Below are 22,983 nucleotides of genomic sequence, written 5' to 3'. Positions count from 1 at the left end.
AAAAAAAAACATAATCGTTCATTTCTGAGAGCTGAGAAAATACCACAGTGGGTCAAGAGCAAGTGTGAGAACCTGAATTCCATCCAAAAGGGGAGCATGGCAACATATGCGTGTAACCTATGTACAGTAAGCACAGTGGAGGCAAAGAGTGGGACCTCTGCAGCTTGGTGGACCGCCAATCTAGATAGAATGGCAAATCCTAATTCAGGGAAAGTTGCCATCTCAAAACATAAAGTGAGGAACAACTGTGCAAGACCTTTAGCATGCACAAGTGAGAGTTCATGTGTTCACACACACACACAAACACACACACACACAGACACACACATACACATACACACATTCATGTACATACACATTCATACACACATACACATTCAAACACACACATATTTATACATATACTCATATACACACATACACACACACACACACACACACACACACACACACACACACTTTTCCCTATATAAACTTACCAGCACTACTGTGTCCTCTTCTTGGGTATTTTCAGTCTCTTGTGTTTGTATTAGAAGGCTCACAGACCCCATGGATTAGTGATCGAAGGTATAAGTCCAGAGCTACAATTTTCACCCTACTAGAATTCAATTCAACCTTGTCTCACCCAGGATGAGAAAGCCATCCAGGTATTACATACGGATTCAGACCCTTCTGGACCACAGCTGCAGCTACTGTCCAACACAAGTCACCTGCAGGGAAGTTTCCACAGAAGTCACTGTGAGGAGGAAGCAGGAGAAGCTTGCAGGCTGCTCCTTACATACTGATGGCTCTGAGGAACAGTGTGACTCCTTTCATAGACCTGCCTTCCACTGAACCCTCATCTTGCTGCTGGCTTGGTTTAACAGTATCTCGGTGGCCTTTAAAAGAGACAATTCCATATATTTCTCCATTTTTAAATAATTGTCAACATCAAATTAGAAATGCTATGGGTCAGAGCGGTTTTAAGGACAGCATCCTCAGAAGTCATTGTCTTTGAGCTTTTTTCTAGGGGGTAGGGTTATACAGTGGGCAGTGAAAAGAGAAGGTTGATGGTAGTGAAGCCAGAGAAATGCATTAAAATGTTAGGGACGCCTAATGTCCTGATGACTGAGTTAAAGCTGTTTCAGATGTAAAAGGGAAGTCATTGTGGGAAGAGGGGAACCCTACCATAATGAACCTCTTTTCTTCATTTCAGAGACTCTCACATCCCTGTTGTACAGGAGTTCATGACACTTCCATCAGTGGCAACGGACTGGGCACAGACAGTGGTGAGAACCCCTGGGATCAAGTCACAGTTGTACAGGACAGGTAAGAACACCTAACATGGCAAAGGCTATCAAGCACATGGTTACACGGTTCAGGCACAGTGCACAGGAGAGCCTCCCGATTTTCACACCTGTTTTCTGGGGTGGGCAGAGAAGGAAAGAGGGGGTGAGGGGAAGGAAACATGATTTTCCTTTTTTTTTTCCCTTTAATTAAATGAACAAAAACTATTACACTAAAGAACAGCACAAGGCATTCAGTAGTCAGGAAATGTCATTGGCACAGAATTAAAAAACACCAGAAAACTACTGTGGAGATATCATCTGTGTGTGTGTGTGTGTGTGTGTGTGTGTGTGTGTGTGTCTGCCTCACATTAAATGAATGGCTGACTGGATGTGTCCAAGAAACAGGAAGGTCTGAGTGAGAATCCCCAGCTAATACAGTCACTTAATCCATAAGTGAGGTTGTTTCCCGGGCCATGTTAGCTCCTAAACCCAGAGGGCTGTCCCGTTTCTCCCATGACAGCCTCTTCATTCTTCAGGCCTATTTAAATGGAACTGACATTTGCTCTTATCTGAATATCTATCTACCATTATCAACATCACATCCTTATCGAGTTAGTCTCTATAGTACCTGTTTTGACTCCATGCAAGGCCGTTGCTCTCATTACAACAGAGCTTCACAAAACAGTATGTCTCACTTTATAATAAGTAAATGCCTAGCCAAGACCCACCTGCATAAAAATGTGTTTGTGAACAAACAGATAAGGAAGGCAAATGGGTCCAGTCCTGGAGAGTCTGTGCGAGTACAACTGTATCTCGTCTGTTAAAAAGCCACGTGGCTTTCTCACTCTCACTCTTTGTCAAATTTCACTAATATGTATACTTCTGAAAGGTAAAACAAGCTCTAGCTGACTCTAAAAGGAAACTTAAAATATTTTATGGTAATCAAATAAATGTCACTATAAAACGGGAACTAATTTATAAGCTTATGCTAATAAACTAAAATCTAATAAAATTTAAGTTTTTAGCCCTCACATGACCTGCCCGATGGCGATTAAGATAATGATCACCAACTCCAGCATGGGGGCACTTACACCAAACCCTCCCTCTTGCTTAACCCCATTCCAGGTGCTGCAAACCTTTGTTTAGAGGCTCCCATGTGCTGACGCAATTTGGCCTTCTCTTTCAGGGAATGCAATACCTTCTGTTCTAAAGAAACCTTTGTTCTTCTATTAGAGAAATCAAGAACTAACTCGTGTTGCCAGTGTGACTAAGGGCAGTTGATTACAACTATCAGAAACATGAGCCAGTTCTTGATTATGTAATAGTTACGCAAATATTTTCTTATGATAAAGTTTTTGTTGCTTCTAATTTTTGTTTTGTTTTGTTTTGTTTTTGAGACAGGATCATATGTTGTAGACTTAGCATCCCTGTAACTCCCTATGTAGATAAAGTTGTATATCTGCCACCAGAGTAATGGGATTAAAGATGTGCCCCCCACCAGCTCGCTTGTTTTATAATTTTTAATTTGTTTTTAAGTTCTGAGAGGTAAGTCAGCAACCTCCCATTTTTGAGAAAAAGAAGCATCTTAGATAGTGGCCCTTTCAACAGGGGACCTAGATTGGAAACTCTGACCCAAACCACAATTTAGTGTTAGCTGTTATGTAAATATAAATATGTCTCAGCCTTATTAATCAAGAGAATCCTCTATGTGGAAGTAAACTTCAAAGACTCTTCTATTATATAAGAGATTTGGAACAACTGAAATTCAGGCTCCCTTCTATTTAAGCTACAGGGAATGGAATTCTGCTAAGACAAAATTACAGTGCCAATTGGCAGAGACCAAAGAAATAGTTAAGATTCAGTCGCCCAATCAACTTCACTATAAGGCTAATCATCTTTACTTCCTGGTTCGGGCTTTGTACCAACGATCCTATGTAGACATTTGATTTTAATTAAATGGTAGCCAATTAATTTTCCCTATCTATGATGATTAGGCGTGGTTTTTACACTACAGTATCTTGGTTCCTTTATTTGCACTCAGAGCCCAAATTCCTGCCATCCCCAATGCAACTTTTGCATATTGCATCAAGAACAAAGTAGATGCAAAGGCTAAAAAGAGAAGTGACATCTTTTCTTCTTGACACAAAGGTGGCAAAAGAGACCAACATTAGACAGGACCCTTAGTTACTGTCACCAGAACAGAGCCCAGTGAGAAAGCTCTCCAACACTCCACACAAAAGCAGTCAGTGCCTTGTCTATATGAAGAAGGAATAAGAGTCCTAGAGGAAAGGCGCCCACACCTCAGCTCTTCCATGGGAAGAACTGCATTGATGCCTCCCACTCCTGGTGAGCATGTCTGACTCTGCCCCAACGTTAACCTCTTGGCTGTGCTCAAGTCCCCCAGCTTTTTCTTCTAATCCCAACCCTGAAATGGAAATACAGTTTGGGAGAGTGCCTTAGCCACATTTCTCAGAGTCCTTTCTAGGATTACACCTACATAAAAACCCATTCCATTGCCCTCACAAAAGTAGATGGGGGGGGGGTGGGATGGGGGGGGGGATAGACCTCACATTGTGTCTCTGTCTCAGGCTAATTAGAAAACCAATGACATACATCTCAATGAGCTCTGTCCGTTTCATCTCCAGGAACTCATTTGCAGACATCAGCTGCAGGCCCTCCTTCTCTTGTGCACACATCCATCACATATGCTTTGTTCCACGAACCCTTGGCCCTGCATGAACTGTAAAGGCAGCCAGAAATGAGACCCAGACTCCTGTTAGTATGAACGGATAGGGATGCCATAAGGCAAAACAACGCGAACAAGAATTCTCTATGACTACGAATGCTGCAGAGACACCACAGATTCGTTCAGTGACCCCCAAAACTCTGTGTTATCTTTGAGTAGATGTGCTGGATCCGACAGACTCTTCATAAGCCAGCAACCCATCTCCTGAACTCTCTCAGTCCATACAAGAATTAAGGGTTGTTAACATGCTGTGCTTAGTTGGCATGATGCCTTTCATTTGTGATCATTATTTTTAAAACAGGGTTCTTCAACAGGCCTTACTGGATGCTGCATTTATACTTTCCAAACTCGATATCTGGCTCCCTCCTTCTCTTTCATAGTCTCACGAGCACATCTACTCAGAAGCCTCTTGGCATGAGATGAGCCCAGCTCACCTCCCCATGCATCTCCAGAGGACTTCTACGTGACTGACTTATTTTGTTTTAATTTTTACTCTTCTATCTGATCTTGCCAATTTCTACAGAAAGAACCATGAGAATTGATGATCACCTGACAAGAACAGAGAGCAACAGTTCACACTCAATGTCACTATTATATTCCTGGAGGAATCAGCCTGCAATGAGAGGTTTCCTTTAGAAGCCACCTCCAATGACAGATGGGACTCATTCCATATATATATATATATATATATATATATATATATATATATATATATATATATGAAACTGAAGAGTTGCTGAAGTTAGCTACACTTTAAGATAACAAGGCTTATTGTTTTGTTTTCATGCTGGAGACTTCCCTTAAGATTGCTGATATGTTTCACAGTAAACGTCTGGAACTCCCAAAGACATCCAAATTTCAACATTATTAAAACACCATCAATGCACGTGCCTCAGACTGAAAGTCTTCGGGTGCAGCATTGTGTGACCCATCTTCAATTTCAAATAGAAATGAAAAGACTGAGAAAAAAAAAACAAAATTTCCCTTCTTTACATCTCTGATGGAACATAGGGCCTTATAAAGTGAAATTTCTACTGAGCTGTCGACTAGAGAAACAATAACTTAGAAAGACAGTGCAGTGTCTACAAACTATTCCCTCATTGGTTACACATTAGATGTGTCAAAAGGTGTCAGTTCAATTCCCAAGGATCCATAAATACTCAGATGGATGGAGTTATAAGCTTTCTGGACAGTGACATGAAGCTGTGCTCTCTATGGTCTCTACAGTGATTCTTCTGGACCTATTAATCTTTGAAATTGATTAATTGTTAGAACATCCAGTCTAAGATTTCTAACTCATCTCAAAATCTCATATAGAAAGAACTTCAGGGGGGCACCTTTGTTGGTTTTGTTGTTTTGTTTTGTTTTGTTTTGTTTTGTTTTGTTTTGTTTTGTTTTGTTTTATTTTATTCCCCTCTTAAATATCCAAAGGCAGAACTAACCAGAAGAAAGCCAAAACTCAAATAAATACTGCCTCTTTAACAGTAACCACAGTAATTTAACCAGGGAGGTTTTAAGACTGACACTTAGAGGCAAGCAATCATGACAGTATTTGTGCTGATGTCTAGAACTGTCTTCAGCAAGGCTGATTCAAAATTTAGCTAACTGAGGATATTTACAAAATCTATGTGGGTAGAAAATGAAAATATTACTCACTCCCCTGAAAGGCAGAGGGCCCAATTTCCAAATGTCTGTGGATATTACTGTGCAAGTTTTACAGACAAGGTTTGAGAAATAATCTTTCTGCAAGAATCATAATCATTTAATTTTTAGAAAACAAGATCAGCGTTGATATTGAGCAAAGCCTAAAGAAAATCAGGAGTGAAAATTAACTCTGAAGCCAATGAAACTTCATCTTTGCACGGAACTGAGGAAATGCAGAAGGAGCAGCGAGATAAGGTGACACACATCATTAATGAGAACGGTGTGCCTTCGGCCCCCACAGCACTATCATTTACAAAAGCAGGAGTGACTTGCAAAATATTTCCTTTCAAATCTGGGGGAAAATATAATTCATGGCATCAGAAAACAATATCTAGGAAAACAAATTTCAAAATAGAGAGTGAGACTTGGCCCTGCCAGGCTGCCTAAACAATGCACTAGCATCTCACTTGCTGATGTTCCGGTGTCCCCGTCAGCTCTGTCAAAAGCTATGAATATTAAACACGCCAGCTAACTAAGGGCAAGGCTGATTTATTCAAGCAGTGCTGCACACTTCAAGCTAGGCCAGGATGACAGCATCCTGAACAAACATGTAGACCCATGAGCCCAGAACTCCAGCCTCGGGTTCTTAGCCTTGCCAGCCCCGTGACTGGCCAAGCAGGAGGTGTTCATCTGCATTGAGTTAAAACTTTAGCACATCATTTCCATTGTATTGGGGGCCATATCCAAAGAATTTGTTGAATAAAGAATCTGGGTACCTAAAGATAAGCCAAGGAATATTCTACAAAAGGATCGACTCTGCTGATCTCTTCCGGTAACTATGGCATAGGAAAGAATGGTGAGTTAAAAGGAAAAAAAAAACAGCAAAAAATAAAATAAATTTGATAAGTAGTACAAGATATTCAGTATCTTAAAATTTCTAAAAATGAAAAATTGTACGGAAGCCTAAAGTACAGGGCATGATCCATTAATGGAATGTTATTTCAAGTTAATCATAAGACAGATTTGACAAACCAACGATAGTTATTTAGTTCATAAGAAAATGATGCCCCCACTTATTTTGGAGGATAAAACTCAAACATATTTTATCTATGACTAATAACTTTTAAAATCTAAAAGTACCGCATGGTCATTGTGCGTATAATACTGAATAGGATTTATACTTTATGCTAAACTATTTTCTTGACTCTAAAATCAGAAATAGCAAGGTTCTGAGAGTCCCACAAGTTTAAGAGATACCAGAATGGAATCTAATTTAGTGCCACACCACTGCCAGAGCAAGCCTCAGCCTACACACACCAAGGACAAAACAAGCAGAGAATTGATCATTGGAGCTAGGAAGCACCCCTAGCACCAGGGAGTATCTGTAACTTGTATCTCAGTCAGTCAGGTGCTTAGGATGTTTGCCCTGTACCTGAGACATAGATGGGAGAATTAGTGCAGGAAAGCAAGGAACAGAAAGTTCTAGCACCATCGTATTCCAGCAAGGGAGTGTAACAATGAGAAGTAGGCCCTTTGGTCATGGCATCCTGGAAGCCAGAAGCCGGAGGGTGTACTTGCCATATCAGAGCTAGAAGGTAGAACAGAAAACCAGACACAATATCATGCTCAGCTTCAGAGAGTAAAGCATCTGGGATGTTGGTCACTAGCCACAAAGCCAACAAAGCCAGGTAAGAGCCAAAAAGCATGTGGCTCCGATATCCTATGCTCCTCCCCCTGCCAGTCCCAGTTTTAAGACTCCAAAGAGATGGTCTTCTCCCCTCTCCCTCGTCCTCCCCCTCCCCCTGCCTTTTCCTCTCTTTTTTTCTCCTCTCCCTCTCATTCTCTGTTTTCTACCTAGTTCCTTCTGTCTCTGTCTCTCTCTCACACTAACACAAACGCTCACACATATTCACATATATGCATGCACATGTTCACACACATGCACATATGTATACTCACAATCTTTCTTACACACACACACATACATGGAGAACACATTCTTAAGCATGCACTCACATACATGTATACTCACACACATATGCACTGTGACACACTTTCTCTAACACACATGAGAGAGGGGAGAAGGAGAGAGAGAGAGAGAGAGAGAGAGAGAGAGAGAGAGAGAGAGAGAGAGAGAGAGAGAGAATAGCTTCCTTTCTATAAAACAGAAACCCCATCAACAACAAGCTGGTAAAACAGGCATATGCTGGAGTGGATACGAAGGGACATAGATGAACTTTAAACTGAATAAGAGGCTTGAATTTTAGATTACAATTTAACAATTAAAAATGACCAGTGTGGTTCCTCAGACTTGGACATAATTAACATATGACAGCAACTCCTCTCCTAAAATAAATGAAATCATATGTTCACATACCAAAAAAAGCTGTATGTAAATGTTCATAAAAGCATTATTCGTAATAGCTAAGAAGAAAAACAGACCCATCACCTGTCATACCAACTAAAGTGTGGTGTGGTGACCCAAGAGCACATTCTCAGGCAACAAAACAATCAATATACCCTACGATGTGGACAAGACTCAAGTAAAGTGCTTACCATCCAGCAAGAGCCAAAGCACAAGGGGAAGACCTGCTGCCTTAAGGTTTTCTCCGCACACATAGAAAGTAAGCAAACTGCTTTAAAATTTACAAGTTATGGAAATGACATCGATTAACAGTTCCTAGGTTAAGGAACATGCAGCAGTCCTTTTAGGAAAATGGATGGGGGCTGGATTTAGATGGGATGAAGCTAAAACCAGCAGAACACCTGGCAACAGAAGCCTCGACAAGAAATTACAAATAGCTGTGAAATGCCAGGAGAAAATCAGCCCCCCAAAATAAAACTGTTTAGAGGAAACCGCCACCCTCACACTTCCTGCTCTTACTTCTGTCTCAGCCAGGAGCACATAGAAAGTGCTAAAGTCTCTGCTAATGAGGCACCCAAAACATGGATGGCTGAGCTCCGCAATGCTGACTCCATATCATGGGCATGAGAGCTTTCAGCCATAAATGAAAAAGGCACAGATGCCAAGGGATCCGATTCCTGTAGCTTCCCTCCAGATTGGTGCTGATACATCTGTGCTATAGGGAACTAGGAAGCCAGGGCTTGCTTTCTCAGAAATTTTGAAAAGAGACTTCCTTAAGTCTTCTTGGAAGCCATCAGAACCATGTTCAGCCACTCAGATGGAGCCCCAAAATGATTTAAGCAGAGAGAAAAGAGGACAGTTGTGAGCGCTGCTTTTGCTGGAAGGGTTGCTGGGATGTCAGTGTTGGCAACACACGTTACAGATGAAATTAAGCCAGCTATTGCTTGGCAATTAGCACGGCCATAGCCAAGAAACTCCTTGTGAAGCTAAGATACACTGATCATCAAATTCTTCTTCATTGTACAATTAATGAAGTGTGTACTATGGATTCTAACTACTCCTCTCTGTGTCAGAGTCCTCTGACTGTCAGAGAGGTCAGCAGTAATGGTGACGATGATGGGGGTGGTGGTAATGATGATGGGGGGGGTAGTGGTGGTGGTGGTGGTGGTATCAATGACCTAATAAGACTAGGTACTGGTTTACATCATGAAACACTTCACACAATCTGTAAGGTAGATATTTTATGGAAGACCATGACAAAGTATGACAAATAATAGTTTATCCAAAGCTGAAACCACTGGGTAAACCTCATATGAATCCACACAGAATGATTAGAGACTCTGCACACACAGCAACTGAAGTCAACTGCTTACTGGGCAACTGCCTAGAGTGGATAAAACCAATTTACAGACTGTTAGGAGGAAGGAAATCCCCATTCTCTGATCTTCTGCCTAACTGTCTGTTTTAAGCTCAATGGCCTCGGCTGTGCCCCATCACGTGCCCCTCTACGCACCGACACGTATTCTCAGTCCTCCTTCTGGAGCAATAGGCTGAAGTAAATCCTTTCTTTTCTAATTTATATCTGGTTGTGGTATTTATCACGTCAACACAAAAGTAACTACCATAGTGAACCACTGCACCTAAGTAAGGGTATGTGAGCAATCAGGAACTGGTGCACGCTGACCCCCTACGAAGTAACCCTTTTATATCCCTTCCTGGACTGCTTGAGGGGAAAGGGCGCCATGTTGAATTTGGAAACCAAAGTTAAAAAGTGCAAAAGACCTGACAGCCCGACCATCTAAAGTGCTTCTTGAAGCAGATTTCTCTCACTTGCTCAGACACACACAAACACACACACACACACACACACACACACACACACACACACACACACACANACACACACACACACACACACACACACACACACACACACACACACACAGCCTGTACATTCTGTTTCGTATAGAATGTCTGTAGGAACACTAGAAACGTCTGCATTGAGTTTAGAAATGATCGATAACATGAATAGCTTGGATATTATCTGATATCCAATATCAGACTCCCATATGGACAGTCGGTGCTGCTTTTCTGTTTATGAAGTGTGAGAGCATCATGAAATCACCCACGTAAATTCTCTCGCCACTGCTCAGCCCTTGGGCTAAGACCGTGTGTGCAGTAGTCTCCTTTACTTGTCATAGTAACTTCATGAGTGAGGTGATCTGATCTCAGTGGACAAACAAGCACACTAAAACTCAAGCTACCTAGGCATTTTCCCAATGTGTCATGATCTGTCAGCAGATAGCTAAAGTTCAGCACAAAGAATTTTACTCCAAAGTCTTTTTGCCCGACATAAAAAACACTACACTTATTTTGTGCATAGAGGTAAGCAATGAGAAATTACTGAACTATGGAATGAAATTATTTGAATTAATCACATTACTTATCTCTTGAGAAATGACTTCTATGAAATCCCAAAGAATCCCTAAAACCCCATGAAGGCATGCAGTACTGTTCTGCTTCTCCTTAAATCCTGAATGCCTCAGATACCACGCACAAGTCTCTTGCCTGTCTTAGATTTAGAGTGAAATTCGTTTCTTACATTTGCAGCATCACTTTAAACACTTAGCTGTGCCTGTGGCTTCTTTGGATTCCTATCTTGTAACTGGGAACAGCAAGTGCCTGAGAGGTTTCTAGATTTCATGAACTTATGAGTTTCATTAAGTATAAAATTAGACCTTGCTCTTTAATCAACAATCAATTCTGCACATTTGGAGGTCAGCCCTCAGGTTACAACACAGCAGTGCCTTGTACTCTGAGTTAGGACAATCCATTGTGATCCAATATAATGTCATCTTCATTGGACCCAGCAAAAAACATTCCCCACACATGTGGATCAATATCTGTGGTGGAAAGTCTAAACTATATTAATTGGGTTGCCGCCTGTCTGGCTTTTGGCCATTTTCTCAGAAGTATCACACTAGATTCTAAAAATCGATGCTTCCTGCTGCCCTCCTAGCATAGAAGTGTGTTGGGGGAATTCACCAGCATGGCCCAAGGCAAAACTTAGCTTTTATTTAAGTTATAGTATACTTCAAGAAATAAGACAGATTGTCCCATAGGATCTTTAGCACACCCATGGCATTGCCTCTTTTAGAAATAGTAATACCAAAACCAAATAGCTACAACTAAAGCCTCAGCTGTTGATCTTTTTTTTTAATATTTGTGGTTTTATCTTCTGTATATTAGTATTTTGCCTGCATGCATGTATGTATCCCAAATGTATGTCTGGTTACCTTGGAACCAGAGTTACCTTTGTGACCTGCCATGTGGGTGTTAGAAACTGAACCTGGGCCCTTTAAAAAAAACAACACGTGCTCTTTCCCACTGAATCGTCTCTCTTAGCTATGTCATAACCACTACTGAAAGATGGACAAGTGAATATTTTCATGACCTTGGTTTAAATCTGTCTAAAACATCCTCAAAAACATAATTGATCCAAAGCTTAGTGTGTGGTGAGGGAAAAATATTTTTGTAATCTTTTGCATTGTTTTTAAACTTCTTCTCTCTATATAAATACCACTGTATTGTAAGATTAAACATCAAAATAGGAAATGAATCTGAAAATATGGAAAAATATAGCTATATAAAATGCTGATAGCATCAGCCTATGCATGACAAAGTGGTAGGTTCATAAATACCCACGTGGATCACTTGTCTGTATTTCCCCCCCAGAAACAACCAAACTCAGCGGTAGAGTTTTCAGTTGTCTGTGAATAAAGTTTGTCCCCGCATTAGAACATTCACTTGTCACCAGCCAGGTGTCAACAGTTTCACCCTAATGAACTAAAATTGCAAGGTTCATTATCCACTTCTAGAAAAAGAACATGTAATAAAGGTATTTAGTTTTGTGTATTTTTAAATTGAATAGGTAAGTTATTACTTTTGAGGTAAGATTCTATCATACTGCCAGAAAACCATAGTTAGGGCTGTTAGGCTGTTGTCAGTCACACATAGAAAATGGTGAACTTGAAGCAAATTCACTTTCTACTCAAGAAGGAAACACAGGAGAAGTGGTACTGAGAATTCTGAAGTCCTCCAACTTGGACAGGTGGTTGGGCATCTGGGAAGCCACAAGAGATGAGGACGAGTGTGGAGAATGATGCTAAGGACTGTGACACAATAAATCAGATGCACATCAAGTTCTGAGAGAGATGAAAGTAGAAGACATGGATGGAAGATAAACCTAATTGGGAGAGTTATGTCATTAACAGGCTGTCAACCTATTAGGAAATGGCTGTCAGAATTCCTTTCTAAGAGAGTGGCACAGGACTGGGTGGTTTGTCTAAAGATTGCTTCCCACCATCCAGAGGGAGATCCAATCTCTGTGTAGAGGACAGAATCGTTTGCACATGACCCCGTGTCTCTCTCTCTAAATCTCTTGCCCTCTCTGCACACTTACAAACATGGAGCTTCTACTGTCTGAGTGTGAAATGTCCCCACGAACCAAGAATGGTGGTGTATGCCAGTAATGTGGAACTGGGAACTGGGAACTTAAGGCAAGGGAATGCCAAGTCATAATCATCCATGATGACACAATAAGTTCAAGGTCAGGGTGGTCGTCATAAAATGCTGACTAAAATAGTCTACAATAGAACAAAATAATATTCCCACAGATACATGGACTTGAAACTTGATCCACTGTTGTGTTGGAAGTCTGTGGAAAGCTTGGGTGTGGCTTACCTCACAGAAGGAGGATGTTGAGAGCAGGCCTTGATGGTAACAGCCACTTCTGGGTCCTGTCTGAGCTCTTTGCTTCCTGTCTGCCTATAGGGTAAGACTAGCCACCTGTTACCTCTAATACTATAAACTGGAGCTGGCCCCACCTCAGGACCTCCCACAATGATAGCCTATGCTCTTTAAAACTAGGAGTCAAAATGCATGAAGAACAAGAACATCTTGTTGGAAGCATTAAATTGAATATAAATAATCAAGAAACATTTCTGGCAAAAGACCAGTCCAGAAAAAAATTGAGGATTAGTGGGAGAGCAAAGGCTAAGCTGAGGAGCAAGGAACTCTGGGATTTATACTTCTTGTCTAGCTGCTCATTAGCAGCATCCATTTGTTTAGTAAACATGGATGTACAAATACATAATTTCCCCAATTATAACATCTGTAAAGATTTTCTTCATCTACATCTTTAAAGCCTATTGTAAATTTGGTCTGGAGATGCAAGTCTGTAATCCCAGCTACTTAGAAAGCTCAGGCAGGAGGATTACAGCTTCAAGGCCTTCCTGAGTTACAGGGTAAACTCAAAGTCAGTATAGGCAACTTACGAAACTGCATTTCAAATGTACATGTGTGTGCATGCGTGTGTATGTTTGTGTGTGTGTGTGTGTGTGCATTCAAGAGAGAGAGAGAGAAGGAGAAGGAGAAGAAGAAGGAGGAGGAAGAGGAGGAGGAGGAGGAGGAATGTAGGGAACAAGCGGGATTGAGTGACCTGGAAATTTAGCTCAGTGGTACTGCACTTGCCTATCAGGCATAAGGCTAATGGTTCAATTAAAAAATCAAAACCCTCCACAAGATTTTTCAATGCCATTTAGCCTTCATTCTTTCAATTAAGAGTATAATTCTGAGTTGAGATAATTAATTAGTGTAGTAGAGAATAGGCCTGGCCCCACTCTGCAAAATACCAAGGAAGAAAATCAATGAATGCTCTTACCCAGCTGTCAAACCTATGAACCACAACAATGACCAGAAAAGCAAGTGAATCCTCTGCTTGTTCCCCTAGTGACTGATTTCCATCAAGGACAATGCCACAAGAAATCACTTGATTTGCATCCCTTTTAAAACTTCCATAGAGCTTGTCCAGTCTCAAGTGGTCATCCCTAAACATGTGTAGATACAAGCAGTACCAGTAGGGGTGTGTGTGTGTGTGTGTGTGTGTGTGTGTGTAGATAGATAGATAGATAGATGAAGATAGGTATATAAACAATAAGTATTTTATAAGACAGTAATATAAATCATAACCCTGGTAAATACGCAAAAGCTAATAGCAACCTTAAATAAGTGGGGTTTAAAGCATGAACTTGAGTGGTTTTATGTCATTGAATTACAGGAATGAGAATCCTGTGAAACTATCATGCGTTGTGAACTTAAAACAGTAAAACAGAGTTCTGATTTAAATTCGTAGTTAAGACCTTGAATTTTGAACTCTGAACATGAGAAGAAGTAACCTCAAGAACAAGCTATGTCTTCTCTCATGTCTATATCCCCTCGACATGGGCAAAGGAAAGGCACAGTAGTGAGGCCTCTCTTTGTATCTTTCTTTTGTTGATAAGCAGTGGCCAGGACTGAGAAAACTCAAGCACTTTTTCTTTTTCTTTTTTTTTTTTTTTTTTGTTACAGCCTTGAAACTTGTGGCTAAGAACACAAGGAAATAAATGACCACTAAAGAACCACAGAGAACAGGGAAACTGTCCCCAGAGGAGTGTGGCTATGTATGCAGTTTCCCTTAAAATATAGATTTTTCAACTTATTCCTAAGGGGAAGAAAGGAAAGAAAAACTGCCTTGGATATGAGCTCTGCCCCCTAATAATAGATGCCCACTAATATTTTCTCATGAAATAAGGTTGCCTGAGGGATTCAGACATTCTGTCCCTTCAAAATTAACATTGGACAACTGTAATTTGCCCCAGAGTCTCAATTAGCTGATTCATCGTGTCCAAATATAAGCAAAGTATGGAGAAGAAGCAGACAAGACGCCTGTGAACAGATACTGTGGGGAGGCAGAGACCCCTCAGCCACCATCAGCTGCACAGATCCCTAAGGTCTGTGGGAATAATTTTTCCTACTTACCAAGGGCTTGGTTTCATCTTCATCTTTGAAATAATAAAGCTGATCCCCCTTAAGCACAAACCATCGGGTGTGCCAAGTCTTGACAAAGCCGCCTTGCTTCCTCAGCCACCCACACTTGGTGGCGTTCTGCCGCCCTTGGCCTTGGGGGCTCTCTGTGGACTCACAGCTTTCCTCCATTCTCAAGCTGATGGATTTTCCTATGTAGAAACAAAAGGAAAAAAGGAGGATAAGGTATTCTGTTGTCACTGTTCTTAAGGAGAGAGAGAGACAGAGACAGAGACAGAGACAGAGAGACAGAGAAAGAGGGGATAAAAGGAGAGAAGGAAGGAAAGAAGGAAAGGAAAGGAGGGAGGGAGAAAGAAAGAGAGAGAAGGAGGGAGAAGGAAGAGGAGAAGGGAGTGAGAGAGGGAGGGAGGGAAGGAAGGACAGGAGAAAGAAAAGAAGGAAGAGAGGAAGGAAGGTGTGGGGAAGGAAGGGAAGGGGAGAGAGAAGGAGGAGGAAGAGGGGAAGAGAGGGAGGGAAGGAAGACAGAGGGAGAGAGAGGAAAATAGAGAGAAGAAAGGAAGGAGGGGAAGGAAAGGAAGATGAAGGAAGAGTCACAGGAGGGATGAAACATGTGTATTAACTCACTGGCTGGATTTCTGGAAACTACCCACATACCTGCCAAGGGTATGCCCAGAGGGAGAGAGCATCGTGTACTTGCCTGCTTTCTTAAGGGAGCTGGGAGCTAAGGACCCTTGCTTCCTGAGTAGAGTTGCAGAATGGGACATTTCTGGAGGATCAGGCAATTAAAACCAAGTATTCAGCATCTAGGGTCATGTGCCTTCTGTGCAGTGCTGAAGTCCTGCGTGTGCAGGCCTGGCTTGTGGTTACCTGAGCTAGCACTATTCCCACACATGTTAAAGCTTAAGGGCACTATTTTTAAAACGTCAGTGGAAGACGTTTGTTTTGCACATGTGAAAATCTCTTAAGATGTTACTCTCTGCTTCCTCCAGTTTCAACCAGACGGTTTTCTCTGCTGAGGATCTGTGCAGCAGAGGATGCTTAGGAACAACAAGGAAACAAAACAAACAGAAAACAAAATGTAAAAAGAACTTTCGTGGCTAGTTGAATTTCCTGTTCCCCACAGGCTCCCTCGAATCCAGGAATGAGGGAGTAGTTAAAATCCGGGACCCATTAAGCACCATTTCAGACTGTGTGCAAAGGAACTCAAGAGTCTCCACTCGATACAAAGCAAGAAAATGAGCCACAGGCATGCAGAATCAGCGGCAGCCTTAGGAAGGCAAACTGCCATAGCAGAAACACAAGAGTGAGCAGGAGGTGGGCTGGAGGTGGGCAGGAGGTGAGCAAGAGGTGAGCTTTTGGTGGCAAGCATTTGTCCATGGAAACAGCCCCCGGTAAACGTGGTAGAAATTATATATATATTTGTATATATTATATATGATACATATGATATGTCATATGATATGTCATATGTATCATATATAATACATCATACAGTGTTATTATATTATTAATTACATATTACATATTATTAATTACATATATTATTAATCACATGGTGTTTGAGCCAGCCTTTGTTCCTCTGTGTCTCTTCCCTGGAGGTAACTCCTCCAACAGCCCTTAGCTGGGCTCCTTGAGCTCTTTCGAGGTAATTCTACTTAGTTGCAGCAATGACTGCACCTGGGCTCTAATCTCTTTGTTTTGATCGCTTCAGCCATCTTCCAGGTGCAGGCATCCTGATAATCCCAACCTTTCCTTTGGGCTACTTTGTACTTCAGTTGGGTCACTGGCATATTCTCGAGCTCTTGTGGTGTCTACACATACCCTTTTTGTGCTGGAATTTCATAGTTACTACCTTCTCTCTGTGGTGCAACTGACACCTTCCCCTCTAAGGGGCATTCCCATGGCAGAGACAGCTGACTGTAGGAACATTCTCTCCCTGTGCATGCATGTATCTGCAGATTGGATCATGCCTGGTGTTTGATGTAAGTTTGTTGTTCCCAGAGGGCAGGGAACTTTCAACTCCTTTCTTCCACAGCACTTGACCTAATGTAACGAAGCAGGTGAGCTCCATTCTACTTAAACAGTGTGTGTGTGTGTGTGTGTGTGTGTGTGTGTGTGTGTGTGTGTGTGTAATTTAAAGAGTATATTCATTTAGACCACTCTAAATCATCTTTATTTTGTCTCCTTGTATTTAAATTATTCCAACATATACAATTCTTCGACATTTATTTTTTCCTTTGACAAAGCAACTTGTAAATTTACATAAGAGCATAAAATAAGCATTTTAACACCACATACACACACACACGCATACACACACACACACACTCACACACCTAGAATGTATTACAGCCAAGAAAATTCTTTCTTTGGAGCTCTTTTTATATTCCCTCTTAAATTCATGCATTTTATTAACTTTGAAAAATACTGCCTCCAAAGATTTCCAAGGTAATTAGCAAGCTACCATCAATAATATAGAAATGCATGCAGCCGATTCCCTTTGTGTCTACTCTTTCTGACTTGGTGGAAGATGTGTGCGTGTGCCTTAGACCATGGTTTATGGCCCTTCTTGCATCAGCTGCTTGTACATTTGGCTAAAGCCAGGGCAAGTGCAGAGCCCACCGAACTCCTGGAAAAGCTAACAGCTAACTTCATGACTTCATAATACATCATCTCAGCAATGCTAATTACATTATTAAAACAAATGAAAATGATTTATTATAAGCCTGGGGGAAGAAGAATGCCTTCCCTATTGCTGTGTGGGAAAACCAAAACAAAACGCAAACTCAAGTCCTACAAAAATAACCAAGGTGTTTGTGGAGAAGTTGAAACATGTGGAGAAAAAGAGCCAAGTCCTCTCTTCATCGCTAAAATAAAGAGGAACAGCTCGATCATTTCTATCAGTCCTCCTAGTGTCCTACAGTGAAGCATCTCTACAGTTGCATAGCTGTAGAGCATCAGATATCAGCTATCCTCATACCTGGTGAAGCATCCAAAAGTCAGTGTGTGATGAAGTGATTCGTGTTGCATTAGGGTCTTGTGCTGGGTGTCTAACGGTGACATTATCTCCTTTCAAAACCTGATCTTCTCAAAGCTGATCATGGTACATGACACATTGATGACAAAATTGATCAGTGATACTCAATCCTCCCTCATCCCCAAATATCAAATATCTCCAAATTCGAAGGAGCAGAAGGCCCCATATCCTTCTAATTTGTCTGCCGAGTTTCAATCACCCTCTGCTGAGAAGACAGTTCTCATGTTGCTGGTCTTGTTTGCTTCTATTGTAAATCAACACAGACAAATGCTTACCAAACTTCATCCTTCCAAAAGCAGCTGAAGAAAGCTGTCAAGCATTCACATCCGATAGGGACTCTATAGTCTGTGGTTCAAACTTTAATTGACTTTGCACTATATATATTTTACAATCCAGTTTTCTCATGGTCCTTGGGCTCTGAGACTGTCAGCCTCCTATTAACTCTGGAGCCTGATGTCTGCTGCCTCTTCCAGTTCACACACACACACACACACACACACTAACCACAGCAGTTTTGTTTGGTTGGTTGGTTTTGTTGAGGTTTTTTTGTTGTTGTTGTTGTTTTTGTATTTTTTTTTGTTAATTTGGAATTGCCCAACCTCGTTTATGCCTGCAGTATTTACTTACATTGACCACTGTCCACAACGTCCCGCCTTTGGCTCTTGGCACAACCTTTCACCTGAATCTCAGTCTAAAATCCACCTCTTTCCATAGCTATCTAGAATGACTTTCGAATTAGTTCACTCTTTGTATTCTCCATTACCCAACTCTGACCCTTCACCTGCCTTCCTAACAGGTCCCTGAATTGCTAATTATTTTATGGATTATTTTATTTGTTTTCCTTATGTGAGTTTTGTTTATTTGATTTTTTTTCATTGTCTGTCAAACCCCAACTCCCAAAGGAACCATAAGCTTCGTGAGGTCAAGGACCTGGCTTTGCTGACCTCAGCATCCCAGTGCCCCTGTGCATACTGGGTACTCAATACACATCTTCTGAGTAGAGGGAAGGTGGTACCCTTGATGGTGGTACCAGTCCTAGTTTCGTTTTTATTGCTGTGATAAAAACAAGAAAGAAACACTGGCCAGAAGCAACTTGTATGTTGCAGGTTAAGGTATATGTCCCCACCAAAGTCGGTTACTGAAGGAAATCAGGGCAGGAACTCAAGACAGAATCTTGGAGGCAGGAACTGAAGTAGTAGAGGCTATGCAGGAACATTGTTCACTGGTTTCTTATACAACCCAAGACTACTGCTCAGTGGCAGCACTGTCCATAGTGAACTTGGACCTCCCACATCTATCCCCAATCACAAAAATGCCCCACAGGTTTGTCTATACACCAGTCTGGTGGAGGTGTCACCTCTATTGTAGTTCCTTCTTTCCATCTGACACTCTACCTTAGGTCAAAATAAGAACAACAACAACAGCAACAACAACAGCAACTAGCACAATATGTAACAACCACAACAGAATTCCTGCAAAAATAACTTGGACTGTTCTTTTTCTTGATATTTAGTGCCTTAGTGGTAGTTGTGTACTTTAGGAACTCAGTGGTTTTCCCCTTTGGCATGGGAGATTTCAGTTAACATGTAGTCACAATGACCACACTTAAATGACCTTGAATGCCCTTTTAAAAACATAACAGCCACGGCAACAAACTTCAGATAAACCATAACCCATAAAAAAATTTCATTTTCAAGCCTTGGTAGTAGATACAGTACCAGTCCTGGCTTAGCATCAGACAAGTGTGGTTTACATGTTCCTGTTCACAGAGCACAACTGGATGTCCACTAAGCAGATCCATTCCCTCACAGCCAGGACATCGCAGCTGAGTGCTACATGAGATGACAAAACAGAACTACCAATTTCATTACTCATCAACATCACAAGGACAGTGGTATGACCATGTAAATACACGCTGATTCCCAACTAAAGCAGAAAACAGAACTGAAAACTTAGTTGGAGCTTTCCCATTACTCTTGGGAACAGCCCTGATAATGGCTACTGTGCCATGTCCTGGATGAAGGTGCTCCATCATCTAATTGCCTTGTAACTGTTGATTGTTGTCCAGTGGCGGACGACTTTGTATCTACTAATACAGTGATTCTTGCAAGCAGTGGAACTAGGGTCACATGGTATGACCCAAAGGGAACTCAGTCTCCTAACAGAATTTCCCAGACTCAAAGAGCACACACACGCAGGGACTTAGACTGGTGACTTCGTGCCAACAGAGGCTACATTTGCAAAACTACATGTAAATAGGATGCCAGATACCACTGAGGTGTAATACATCCCAATGTAGTCATATAGATTCAACTACGCATATCCAGAAAGTAGAAGAGAAGAGATGAAAGAAAGGGACAGAAGTAAAGGAGACATAGAAAGAAAATATGTGGAGAATAAGTGGAGAACAGGGATGCCTGCTTTCCACTCTGCACACGAGGGCTGCAGCTGTGTGAAGTGTAGGCTCTGCAGCCTCGGAGGTGTGGCTAAGCTGTAAAGAAATGGATGGCTCACACTGCTCCAGAGTCTGAATGCCCAGGATCCCGTGTCTCACGACCCTCAGCACAAACAAATGATTCCTGTGGATCAGACAGTCCATGGCCTCTTCTGGGGAAGAAAGTGAAAACTGGCACTGTTGGGAAAATACTGCAATTTAAGTTTTGGTCACATCCAACCACCGTCCCCATTTTCAGAGACAGGGAAGACCTGAGAACTGCGCTTCTTGTGCAAGGACATTCCATGGCACACAGTAGGAGATCACAGATAGCCAATATTTAATTCTGCTCTCTTATTTTCTAAAAACCAACAGTAGCAAAAATCACTGTTTTGTGGGTATTGACAACGTGCTGTTTTGTCAAGCATGTTATCAATTTTATTGGCTCTATTTCTACAGTCCAGCACATAGTCTATCTGTATAGTTCACATTATAAAAATATACACACAAAAAATTAGAACTCATATCTCCAGGATCCAGGCATGCATTTGTTGGTACATGTGAGAAGAGGGCACACACATGTGCAGATGTGTGCTGACTGAGAGGCCTGTAGACCTGGGTCTGTTCCTTAAGAAATAAACTGACTTAAAGGTGACATATTTGAATTTTTTTTTAACGCCGTGAGCCATGATGCTGGAGGGCACACACACAGATGTCTACAGATGTGGCCTTTATAACAAAGTAAAGAACATAAAAGAGCTTCATTATGGGGAACTGGTCAGTGCTATCATCTTATCCCATCTGTGGTGATTTGAGTTATTTTTATAATTTCAGAGAATTTTTTTTTCAATAACTGTTGCTGGGCATCAGAAACTTAAGTCTGTCTCTCTTGAGAATTTAGGTGTTAAATAATTTCAAAATCAAAACTACTTTTTTCATGTGAGTCAGACTTGACTTGATTGGAGACATCCAGGTATCCACATCAGCTCAGTTGAAGTTACTGGATGAGTGTTGTCATATATCATATATTATATATTTTATTATATTATATTTCATATTATATATTAATATCATATATTACATATATGATATGTCCTTTTTCTACTCTTTAACTCTATTTGGATGTTCCCTGATCCCTCTCTGTCTTTTTGTCTGTCTGTCTGTCTATCTGTGTGTGTGCGTGTATGTGTGTGTAACTGACACATGTATGCAATATGTATGTGTATGCATACAAGTTCCTGTTTGTGGTGTGAATGAGGGCATCTATGGAGATCAGGTGACAATCTCAAGTGTTGGTCCTCATCTTACACCTACTTTGAAACAGGGGCCTCTTGTCTACTACAGTGTAAACTAGGGTCGATGGCCTGAGAGTTTCTAGGGACTCTCCAGTCTTTACACCCATTTTATCAGAAGTCCAACGGGATTGCAGCTCTTACATACGACTTGATGTGGGGTCCTAGGAAACAGAACTCTGGTCCTCACGCTCAGGCAACAAATACTTCATCCACTGAGTGCTCTCAGCATTGTTCTTAGTGCAAAGTTTATCACCCTGCCCCCAAACCTCTCCTCTATGTGCACTCTCTGACATTTCATCTGTCTCTTTAGAGACTAGACATGACCAGTAAACCTCAGAGGTAACTCTGATTTAACCACCAAGTCTATAGTATTCTGCATTAGCTTGAGCAGACAGACATCTGCACGTATACCAACCTTGCCCAAATGTCTGCATGTCAAACAGTCAGGACTTTTCACCACTTCCTGTTAGAGCGTGGTCTTCACTAAGGGAATCTTCCAGAGCATTTTCCATGGTTTTACACTTTAGCCAGTGGCTAATCAGGAGGGAGTAATAAGCTAGCTTTCTTGCATCTAGTTGGCTCAAGCATATGTAAAGGGTTCCCCTTTGGGTGTGCTGCATCTTCAGGAGAGGAGGAGGGCCCAGGCTCTTCTGAAGGAATCTGTGGTTTGTTCTGTCCTTCTGCTGAGCTTGGGAGGTGTTCATCTTGTTACAGGTAAGCCATGACTGGCATTACAGCACAGAGCATTGTACAGTAGAGCAAAGCATTCCCACTGCATCAGGCCAAGCTGGTTTATCCTTAACTCCACTGCCCTTCTCTACCCTGCTTCCTTAGCCCTCCTTCCTGTGAGAGCCCTCCCTAGAAACTGCTTGACTCTCTGGGTCAGCTCAGACTCTAGACTCAAGTGCTACAGCTTTTAGTGCCCTCACTTCCAGTTCTACTCTCCTCCAACACAGATGTCGCTGCCAATCCTGGGAAGGCCTGCTATAGTTATCTGCCTCTCTCTATGAGCCACTCAAGCTACCCTACTGCTCAGATTCTTAGGGAAACTAGGAACAAGAGTGTGAACTGCCAGTATAATCTCTGGATCCATGGAAGGTTGGCTGAAAATAAAAGCAAGACAGGAATATGCTATCAAAGAGTACATGTGTGAATGGGAACAGAATCGTGTCAGGAGACAGAACCGGCCAGAACTGGCCAGAGTGAGGGAAGATGCGTCCTTTAGCAGTCTGCACCTCTGGAGGACAGACAGACAGTATCTCTCCTTACTTTGGTGTGAGTGTGCTGGCAATTTAGCTCGGGTGTGGCAGTGTAGTGAGGTGGGGGCTCC

The 22,983-nt window shown here is 41.7% G+C and overlaps 1 protein-coding gene across 1 annotated transcript in view; it reads right to left on the bottom strand.

Annotated features, from left to right (window-relative positions):
• The window catches only part of Arhgap24 (Rho GTPase activating protein 24), a 400,247-nt gene that overhangs the window by 312,227 nt on the left and 65,037 nt on the right, over nucleotides 1-22,983 (bottom strand). Inside the window, exon 2 of the mRNA XM_029477119.1 lies at nucleotides 14,882-15,078. Within this exon, the coding sequence (XP_029332979.1) occupies nucleotides 14,882-15,058 (177 nt within the window). The 5' untranslated portion in view covers nucleotides 15,059-15,078. The remainder of the gene's footprint in view (nucleotides 1-14,881; nucleotides 15,079-22,983) is intronic.

This window comes from Mus caroli, chromosome 5 (assembly GCF_900094665.2).
Source record: "Mus caroli chromosome 5, CAROLI_EIJ_v1.1, whole genome shotgun sequence".
In the NCBI taxonomy this organism is placed as follows: Eukaryota; Metazoa; Chordata; class Mammalia; order Rodentia; family Muridae; genus Mus; species Mus caroli.
This window is presented reverse-complemented; position numbering and strand designations above follow the sequence as displayed.